This window comes from Trachymyrmex septentrionalis, unplaced genomic scaffold (genome assembly GCF_001594115.1).
Source record: "Trachymyrmex septentrionalis isolate Tsep2-gDNA-1 unplaced genomic scaffold, Tsep1.0 scaffold211, whole genome shotgun sequence".
Classification (NCBI taxonomy): Eukaryota; Metazoa; Arthropoda; class Insecta; order Hymenoptera; family Formicidae; genus Trachymyrmex; species Trachymyrmex septentrionalis.
This window is the reverse complement of record NW_017305299.1, coordinates 107,300-118,326: the sequence shown is the minus strand read 5'-3', so window position 1 is coordinate 118,326 and position 11,027 is coordinate 107,300. Positions and strand designations below refer to the sequence as shown.

Sequence of the window (11,027 nt, the reverse complement as noted above, 5' to 3'; positions counted from 1 at the left end):
AGTTCTATAATTTTTAATCTTTATCCTTGAAATATAATGTTTATTGAATTAACTGTAATTTATATATATAAAATACAATTTAGCGTTGTAAAAAAAACCTAATTAATTATTTTGTCTGTAATTTTAGAAATAAATTTGGCTTTCTCGTAAGTATCGATCATTTATATTTATTGTTTAGTAACAACACAGTTAACTATTATAATGTGAATATTTGCGCTTGTTTTCTCAACCCTACGTATCGTAATATTCTTACCGTATCTACATTTGAATGTATATATAGTTCGAGACGTAGAACAGGATTAAACAATGTTTCCTGGAAATTGGTCTCTATCTATATACGTATATGTATGTAACGATTGGGAAATCTCCCTATCTCACCCTGTCGTTAAAAGCTGTTATTATCGGTAACTCCAACTGTAGCCTCTAAAGAGCCTGGAAGTGAACATCGTGAGAACTTACGAGAACTAGCTCGGTGATTGAATCTAACTGTTTGATGAAGGCGAAATCTGAGTTAACAAAATTGACTCGGTGAAACAAACTGGGCCATTGTTACGTTGCGTAACAATGCAACGAAAAATGTGAGGCTGTAACGGGGATTTTATCAATAAAGTGAGAATAAATGCCAGATACATTCGGTGGAAGAAATTACTAACTACGGCCGACGGAATCGCTAGTAGTCAAATTTTAATTAGTTTCGAACTTGCGAGTCGGAAAAAAAGAGTGATATTCAGGTGGTCGCGGTTAGCGACGCGGATGCCGATACCGCGATATGCGCGGCGCAAGCAATTAAATCGTGGCTTTTGATTGTACCCCGGCGCTCTCCTTTATTTTGCAATCACATACGTCGTCGCCATCGTTGTCGATTCGACTTCGGCGAAAGCCGGATGTGTACCTCGCGTCGGACGATTTATTGGTAATATGCTGCACGAAACCGTCATCGTGACGAATTAACGAGGCGTCGCTGAAAATGCGAAACCTTTAATTTCAATGACGATAGGTCAGACGTACTCTCGGCGAGCTCGTGCTGAGGGGGCGTGTAATTATTAAGTACAGGCCGACCGGATCATCGTGATAACAATACTCGGCTCTTACTAGCATGGCATTGTAATTACGGCCCGTTGTTTAAGTGCACTGTGCTATTTTTGCGAGTGCAAAATACGACCGACGTCGTGTTCGATGTATGCGCGATACGAGCCAACGCGGTGGTTCATAACGATTCTTTTAACCCCGTGAAACTACCAGTGAATATTTTATAACGTTACACAGCGTGTAACCCAGGAAGCAGCGTATTTTTCATTGCGCATTAATTACCGCTTAAACATGCATTAACGCGACAAGCTGCTGCTCATTTGAAATTCTAGCTGGAACAAAATATTTATCGACGTTAATCACGCTCTAACGTGAATTTAATCGATAATGAAACGGAACTATGACGTTTTGCATTATAACGTCCTTTTCTGTAACGTATATATGTATTTAACTATGCGCGTATTCTCTCGCAAAATTCACGCCTGGCAACCTGTCAAGCTCCTTATTAATATTTATGAGAAAGTATAACGAAATCACGCGGCTTATACAGCAAAACGCTAAAGCGCTTTCAATCGCGCGGCATGGAGTGTCCGCGTGCGGAGCATAACGTTCAGGATTAAAGTGTTAAAGCCTGACACCGGTGGAAGTAACGTAAACCGCAAAAATTCAATTAACATTAATTATACTATCGTGACAAAAATTACGTTACGCCCGCCAATCAAAGCGCTCGTCTCAAATGACGAAATTGAGATAAATCGTATATGCATCTCATGGGAAATCGTACGACAACATTCCGAGCAAAATTTATATCTCTTACCGAGAATAAACTGTGAGAGTACCGACAAACAAACTAACAAACGAACTGACACGAAGCTGACGACTGTCCCACATTGAAAAGAAAACAAGCGCGACTATTTTTACAGAATCCTTCGCAAAATATCGAATTCCATCTTGCTTTAATTAATGTACATAACAACGTGTTGTACGAAGCTAATTAATTCTTAAAAGTCTTTGACTTTTATATGACTATCAGGGTTTTTTTTTCCAATGTTTTTTTTATTAATCTTCCGTCGGCAACATTGGAATTTTAATTTTTCCGTCAGCAAGGGAAGAAACAAAGCAAATTTTTTTTTATTTTTCTAGATTATATAAACGTCTGAAAAAATTTTAATGTACTTATCAAAGCTATAATAACAAATTTTTATCATCATAGAAGTCGGATTGTATGTTACTTATTTTTTTACAGATTTAAATTTATCTATCGGAATTTACAATCAAAAAATATCGATGGTGCCTTTAAAGTTCCTATGTCGTCAGAGGATAAATAAAGATGTACATTTAATTGGTACCATTAATGTTCTTTAACATTGACTGGGTCTGATACATTGACTGGAAAAAAAATTGTTCATTTTAATGAAAGTTTTAAGCGATTGGATTGGGTTGGTCATTACTCAAGTGTGTGTGCTTGTTTCCATAGTGTGGCATTCAAGAGTTAACAAACAATAACCGATCTAGAATTCAACAAGAAGTACTGCATCATTGTATTGCACTAGCCGCACTAGCGTCTCCGCATTACTCAACGTTATCTCTATTAAATTTTGGGAACGTCTCTCGTCCGGAATTTCAAGGTATCTACGTCTCCGAAAACAGGCACTTCCCCGATACACTTGCGATCGCCATCCGTTTTCTCGGTGCATTTACTGTTCGAGTACAGATCTCCGTAGGATTATCTTGATCCAGTTTTCTCTAGGAACCATCCACTCGTGTATTTCACTTCCTAATCCTGTCGTATGATTTGCACAAGGTTTCACCCTGTATGCACGAAGGATTTCTAACAGTAGTTTGACCCACGGACAGCTACGCGAACGTCGGAACATCCCAAAATCTCTGACAAATTGAACACACTACATCACAAGCAAGCCACTGGCCATATTTGCATTGCCGACCTGCGTGGACGGCATTAATTCGTTGGGTAGCGGAACAAAGTTTCTGAGACGCACATAAACTGAAGCGAGTGCTCGCTTATCAAATTGAATACTTGACAAGACTTTCGTACGAGTGCTCGTTTAAGCCAGATAAATTACGCGCGTTTATTACTACACGTAATTCCAATTAATGGATCTTACACAGCTTCCCAACGCGATGGTAGTTTGATCATTTTAACAAATTTTCTACATCCTCGCGTACCATTCGCCAAAAATGCAAATCTGCTGCGGCACGACACGAGGATAACTGCGTTTACTTCTGTAACGAGTTTCACACGGCAGCGCTTTACCATGATCTTGGTAATCGTATTTCTTAATGGACGTGGCGGATAAATTTACGTTTAATGGATTCGTGGGTGCCTCTTTAATTTTCAAAGAACCTACGCGCACTCACGCCGCAATTTCTAGCACTTACCTCGTAATAAATGCACGAACGCACGACGACAGGTTTCTCACCGTCCGAGAAACCTAATGGTTGTACGATGGAAATTTAGTAGTAAAGAAATATACCCGATTATTACTGCGCGTTATAGTTATTAATACCACTTGCTGGGATTACGACGATAATGAGTTTAATATGCTTAATTTTTTACCGCGGCAACGTAACGAGCGTACTCGACGAATATTCCAAATTCCGCGTAAAAAATATAACTACCCTTAATTAATTTAGACACTGCACATTTATTATTTTTATATATACATTCGACATTTTTTTATGATTAATTTATAATGCTATAGATATTATATTATACTTTTTATCAATTGGAGCTTATATTATATTAAACTTATATTATACAAAAATGTGCATGCAAATAATGATGATATCGTTCTCTTATTTAAATGTAACACAATTCACAAAATGTGATTTTCGAGTTATTATTATGAATGAGTTAGTTGAAGATTACCCTATTAATCATCAAAAGTAAACAAACTTAACTTCACAATCCGTGCAAATAACAATAATGTTGTTCTTAAAGTTTTCAAGAAGATACTTTCTTTTACAGATAATACCTTCTACAAGAATGATACATATTAAGTTGTGTCGTTTTTATAAATAAAACAGTGTTTTCTGCAAATAACATTTAGAGTTAAGAGTTTTAATGATTGAAGTTTGAAGAAGAAATTGTTTTATTTTAAATTCTCTCTCTCTCTCTCTCTCTCTCTCTCTCTCTCTCAGTCATTTTAGCTATTCAAGGTAAACATAAATGTTGATGATACTTAGAATTATGTCACTTTTGATGAATTATTTCAAACTTGTTATTATTTTTATAGGATATCAAAGTCATCACAATTCAAAAAGGATGATTTTTTAAGGATTGTGAAACACAAATGAAAATGATTTGATCATCTTTCTAAAGGTGAAAAACCTTTCGTCCGGACGATTTGGCTAATATAAGCCAACTTTGCATTCACTAAATTGATCTACATTTATGGATAATTATACATGTCGTGTGTTTGTATGTGTGTAACATTTGACAATCTGGCGTACATTGGCTATAAATCGTTTGGAGGCTCCTTAAGAGCATATTCTTTGCCATTATTATTTAATTAGTCAATAATTTTCAGTTAAAAAGTAGTTTTTTCCTTTTTCTGAATAACTTAATTAATTTTTTGAGCGTCTATGTTTTCAATTTACATTAAACGAGCAATACATTAAACGAGCTAAATTTCTTAAGGTACATCATTAGAAGCATATGTTTTAATGCAAGGCTTTTCAGATACAGCTATAACATGACATTCAGATGTATAGACGTATATAAAAAGTAAAGTGTTTGAAAGCTTTTATTTTTTCTTATTTTTTAATTAAAAGTAATTTTATAGCGATATATTACTTTGATTAAAATGAGAGTAAACAAAATATACAAAATTTAAATAGTTTCCATAATTTTTAAAACATTTTAAAAACCTTTTTACTTCGCGCCTCACTCGCTTTTTTTTTATTTATTTCTAAATTTTGTCGCTTCTTATTACCTTCTCTACAATTTCCTTAAAAACTTAGCACACTTGAAAACCCTTTGCTACCACTAGTGCGCTGCGACACACCGGTTGAAACATATATAATAATATAATAACCTGTTATTTCTATTTTTATGTGATATCATGTCGTGCACTTATTAAGTGCGCGGCTTCGGCCGATGAAACATTAATTTAGGCATCCGTGCGAGAACTAATTAGTGAACGCTAATTAGCTGCCTAATGTCCCGGCTAGCCGGGCTATTCGGTAATGGTTAAGAACTTCTGTACACTAGAGATAACGTAAATTCGTTATGCTGCATGTGCATAGTTTAACTTTCCACGCACGTTTGCGACAAACGAAAACTACGAACTGCCCACCCGTTTCGCGATGCTCCTTTTCCTTCACTTCCTTTCGAGAAATTTCTTTTTCTTTTACTACCGCTAACGTCAATGAGAAACGACTTGACCGAGTACGTGACGGCTGCGAAATTGATTCACGGGTGAAAAGGCTATATTGCTTTACCGGTGCCGAGAGAGGAAGGACACAACGTCGAAACTTTGATAACACTCGAAATTGGGGACAATGTCCGATATATTGTTTGCGGAGAGCTGTTTTGTGAAATTTTTGAAATTTTGCTTTTGAAATTGTGAGAATTTTAAGGAGTATCTCTCAACGTTATTTCGTTTCCGCAATTGATTTCGTCTCGCATTTCTTCTCACGTATTCTTTGTCTATTCATTTGAGTTATTTTTATTTCTAGAGCAAACGGGAATTAAAAATTACGCGGCAGTTGAACTCTTTCATTGCAAAAAACAGTATCTTTAATTAAATTCAGACTCCACTATGGGAGAAAATTAAACGCAAAACTTTACAATACAATGAGTGACTTTTGTAAAAATGCTGTGGCTGGAAAAAAAATATACGTAGAATAAATTTAATTATAAAACCTTACACACACACACACACACACACACACACACACACAAAACTTTACATTAATATTACATTTTACAAGTAATAGATCATAACTCAAATCATACGATACGAATTTCTCAATCGACTATAAACGATTGAGAACACCAATGTGAAAGAGGATGGAAACGATCGCGTTACTGGCCCAAATGTGTCGACCATAGACAAACGTCGCGGTGGTTTTCGATGCAAATGATTTATTGGTCTGTCGGCAGCACTCGTAAGTTGACGACCATTCAATCGAGATAACGAGAACAAATTGCGAACAGAGCGATACTCATTTCTCCTCTTTGGCTCTTTCGTGAAATGAACATCGCGATCCGTTTGATTCAATACTTGACAACGACTTAATGAGAACCAGACAGATCCGGATGTAAACTCATTTATCGTTTTGACGAATTATTTAAACTGTTTTAATGAGAGAGAGAGAGAGAGAGAGAGAGAGAGAGAGCTGCTTCTAGCTAGTGGTACTTCGTTTTGGGGTGTCTGCAGTGTTTGGTTATCAAACGTCGGCAGATCTGGAAGAAAAAAGAGAGAGATAAAGAAAGGCAAAGAAGCAAATGAAAAGATAAAACTTTCACGTCCTTTATTGCCTTCCTAGATGAAATAAAGTGGTAGATAGAAAAGAATAAAGAGGACCAACGCGAACGAACTCGAGATAAAAGAAATATTACCACGAAAAAAGGTAGCCGCGACAACTTTTTGTTCACAACGTCAGCAAATGGTATAATGCTTGCATTCGTAATGAATCATTTTCTATTTCTATATAGGCAGATGACGAAGCTTCTCCAGCGTACCAATCGTCAAGTGAGCAATAACAGAAATGACGTCGATAGTTAAAGAGATGTATTACTCAAAGTAAGTGTTGCCCCTGGTATGATTAAAGCGATTTCAGAAAATAGGGATTTGGAAATGATATTATAAACGCCTATTATACGGTCAAAGCTGGATTTTCATTGCTTTAAATAATTCAATCTTGAATTACTAATATACACTATATATGTACTTGCATATATACCATATAGTCTTTTAGACTGCGCGCCGAATTGTTATTTTCGGACTATAAAATTAAAACTACTCTAGTAATCGTGAATTAAATTGACAAGTAATTTATTAATTTAATGCTACCATCAAGCATCGTACGATATTATAAAGATGTTAATATATTAAAACTGTTAATAAATTTATTGCGACAAATAACACTTCGGCCGGGACTTGAATCCGGATCTCTTGTATTCCGTACGAGCGTCCTAAAAGACTACATATGGTATATGAGTGTTTCTCACATATACGGTTTAAAATAAAAGATTCTTAATATTGTTGACATTATAAAATATTTTACTAATAAAAAAGCAGTATTGTTTTAATTTTTAAATATCGATTTTCAATACATTTTTAAAAACAATTTTAAAGAAAATAATACCTTTTAAACAGAATAATAAACATTAAAAGGAACTAGTATTCCCAATCGAAAAAGCAGTATCGTTTAAATTTTAAATATCGATTTTCAATAGGTTTTTAAAAACAATTTTAAAGGAAATAATGTTTTAAACAGAATGATAAAATATTCTCTTTTTATTTTTTTTTTTTATAGTAAAGTGAAGAAAAAGTTTTGTAATAATAACAGAATAATATCTTTATAAATTAATTAATTAAATTCGCGGGACTACAATTCTTCTTTTATGAGAAATAACACGATTTCGATCGTATAATATTAGATGTAAGTATTGCTTTGAAATCTCCTAGAATTTTCCGCGTCACGTTCGCAGATCTCAACGATCTTTACACGTCACTTCTTACGATAAATGTCGAACTATTTGAAAATCGAATCTTCGAGTCAAACGATGTAAGCATGAATCGCAGTAGCGGGAAGCAATGACGCGGTCCGGAAACGGAGAGGGAAAGAAAGACGAATAAGTGTTTAAAAGAAGTTTCATGAAAATGGAGGACGAGATCGGGTCTCTTTTCAGGCAATCGATGTGGATCGCGGTAGAAAGCGAAACGATGAAAGGGCGCAATACTGAAGAAGAATCTTTCGCTCCTGAGAAGGCTCAATTTGTCGCCACAATTTCACGGGCATCGCGTGCCAAGAATGCCGTTGAAAGGTCGACTATTGTTTTTCAATCCGCTTCGCGTTACCTTCGGCGTCTTTATTAAATGGACGAAGATGGAGAGGGAGCTTTACCGTCACGTCGATCAATTGCTTGGACGTAATTTATAGGGTTGCTTTAGATTATCCTGTCGCTATTATATATTACCTATTCTGCGCACCCAACACCTATGCAACATTTACGCAGTGAGAACAAGTGTAGGTAATTGGGCAATCATTCACCTCTGACTATTCTGAAATTATCTTTAAGCACCTTTCTTTCAAACTAATGGAAACGATGATGAAAATTGCAAAATTCATATCCTTTCAAAAAGGAAGTTCGAAAAATTTTCCTTTTAATGTAGGCAAAAATGAGAAATTTTACAAAATAATTTCAGTTTATCCGGGAATCATTTAAATCAATATTGCTAAAATAGAAGCAAAAATATTATATGTTTTTGTAGTTTTAATTTCGATGTTCTGATTATGAGTGAAGCCAGCATTATCATTAAATGATGAAATACCACCGAAGAGAGATCGGAAAAAATTAGAAACATTTTCTATCAGAGAAAGATTGAGAGACGTATGGAATTTAATGAAACAAAAAAAAAGACAGATCTGAACTGGTAGAGAAAGAGAGAAGAAACTAGAAGACGAAGAAAATGGGACAGTGTGATGGATGGTACAAAAACAAGAAAAAATAAGCTTGGTAGAGTAGATGTCGATTTTTCTTTCTTAGGCCTCCCTTTTCTTCAAGAAAAGGCTTTATTAACTTCGCGATAATTGGCCACATTCGTAATTCGTGTTCGTGGAATGCCTACCCGTCTCTAACAATATTAACCCTCGAAGATCAATTGCGATAAGCTTTCTCTAACTCGGGATTTGATGAATCGAAGAAAGGATTCTGTTGACCGAAAATTTCGAAAGATTTGTCACTACCTATCGAGAAGATATAGATGTCACAGAGGAAATATTCGTTGTTTGATTTGTTTGTGTGAGACGCGAATCTTGATTTCGTTTCTTCGTTGGTTCGTCAATCAATGGTGGTACTTCTTTACTAACGTATACATTTTAAGTAAAGGATATAAAATAAAGCTGTTGTTAAATTGTTTAAACAATATAAATTTTAGTATTTTTAAGTTTTCTAAAGATTTTATTCAAGAAATTAATTTGTATAATTACGTTTCTTTTGCATACTTTAATAAATAAAGAAATGTTTCATGTATGTCTTTGAACTTACATTAATTTTTTTGCAAATTGCAAAAATGTTTTTTTATGTCACGTATGTGCAATTTCTCGATCTTATAAACTTGAAGACAATGTTCGTCTGCTACACGCGTCGCTAATAATATTTTCTCGAAGTAACTTATTCGCATTGATTTATGATTCTTTCGATCGTCTGGCAATTCCCACGAGGCCCACTAGCTTGTAACTTTTGCAAAGGGTTTCTTACCTCTACTCAATACTTAAAATGACCAGCGAAGTTTTAAGAGAAAAGTTATGAGAATATTCCACGTTTTTTTTCTTTGAGTTTTTCCCAACTTATGTATAACCTTAAATTATTCAAATGTCGTTGGGCAAACTTGTGGCGATCGTCATGATGTATTCGATAAATCGTGATAAATCAGAAGAACTTAACTACGTTTTACGTAGAACTGAACATGAATTTCCGATTGAATTGTGACATTTGGACTATTCGCGGTAAATCTTTATCAATAATATAAGCATTTATTAAGTAATTTAATTTCTAGATCAATTTCAATCTTTTTCTCTCTCTAAATCTGTTACAATCTATATAAAGACATTTCTAATCGTATAATTGTGCTAAATCATTTTAAAGATATTTTAGTCGTTTGACGAGAACAAGAATATCGATTGTATAAATCATTTAAAGTAAAGTGATTTTTTTTTTTGCAAGTGAAGGAGAAGAATCTCTGAAAATTTAATATATAACGTCTTCCTTTTTTATTCTTGAAATGTGTGTTTACTATTCAATTTTATTGTCTGATGGTATAGTCAATATCTAGTTAATATTCATTATGAAAAAATGATTAAAAGAATATTTAATACGACTGGCAACTTTATGTAAACGAAACATAATTCAAAATGTATTCTAGCAATGAATGAATCGCTGTATTTACCAGGCTAGAACGGGTAGCGGCTGAATTACGATGCAAATTCTCATGCATCTCTATTAAAGCTAGAATTATCGCTCGTTATGACTATGCAGCAATTACGACTCACCAACTATAGTCAGACGAACAGGATGACCGATGGGTGGAGTCGTGGATATTTGGCACTCGTAGATACCAGAATCCTTTCGCTGTGGATATCGTATTCTGAGAATCCATTCTTCTGTATGGAGTTTGTGCATCGCCTCGAAACGTTGATCACTCGTGTAAGTGTAAGTGCCGACTGTCAGCAAGTGAATGTCACGATGTCTCACCCATGAAACCTAAAGCAAACAATCAAATATTGATTTATATTGTATATTATAATTAATATTCAAAGAAACTATTTTTAAGGAAAAAATGTAAAGGGTAAATAGGACTTAAGCGTAGTTAGGGAGCAAAATTGAGTTAATTTTTGTTTTAAAATGTTGTATAAGAAATTATATGTAAATTGTCTATATGAATCTCCACGGTTATTAGTACTTATATATAATATATTTATAAGGCGATAAGATATAATTTGCATACAATTAGAACGTATACAAGTTTGTACTTAACTTCTGCATTGAAGAGTATTCAAATCTAGACTCCAAAGTCAAACGTTTGCTGTTAACTTTGTTGATAAGTAGGTTCCAATTGTTTGTGAAATAAAACTTATTTCCGTATAAATATATTATTTCCACATTAATAACCGCGGAAGTTCTATAGGTAAATGCTACTTATTTGCTTTATTTTTATGGAGCTGCAAAATTATTATTTTGATCAAACAATAAAAAGGTAACCTTAAACAAATGTTTAAAGTTATTTAAGCATCCTCGAAAATGT

At 34.4% G+C, this 11,027-nt stretch overlaps 1 protein-coding gene across 4 annotated transcripts in view; it reads right to left on the bottom strand.

Annotated features, from left to right (window-relative positions):
* The window catches only part of LOC108748142 (kin of IRRE-like protein 3), a 73,474-nt gene that overhangs the window by 14,657 nt on the left and 47,790 nt on the right, over positions 1-11,027 (bottom strand). For all 4 annotated transcript variants that reach the window (XM_018486172.1, XM_018486170.1, XM_018486173.1 and 1 more), the window contains one exon: positions 10,276-10,486. In XM_018486172.1, the coding sequence (XP_018341674.1) occupies positions 10,276-10,486 (211 nt within the window). The remainder of the gene's footprint in view (positions 1-10,275; positions 10,487-11,027) is intronic.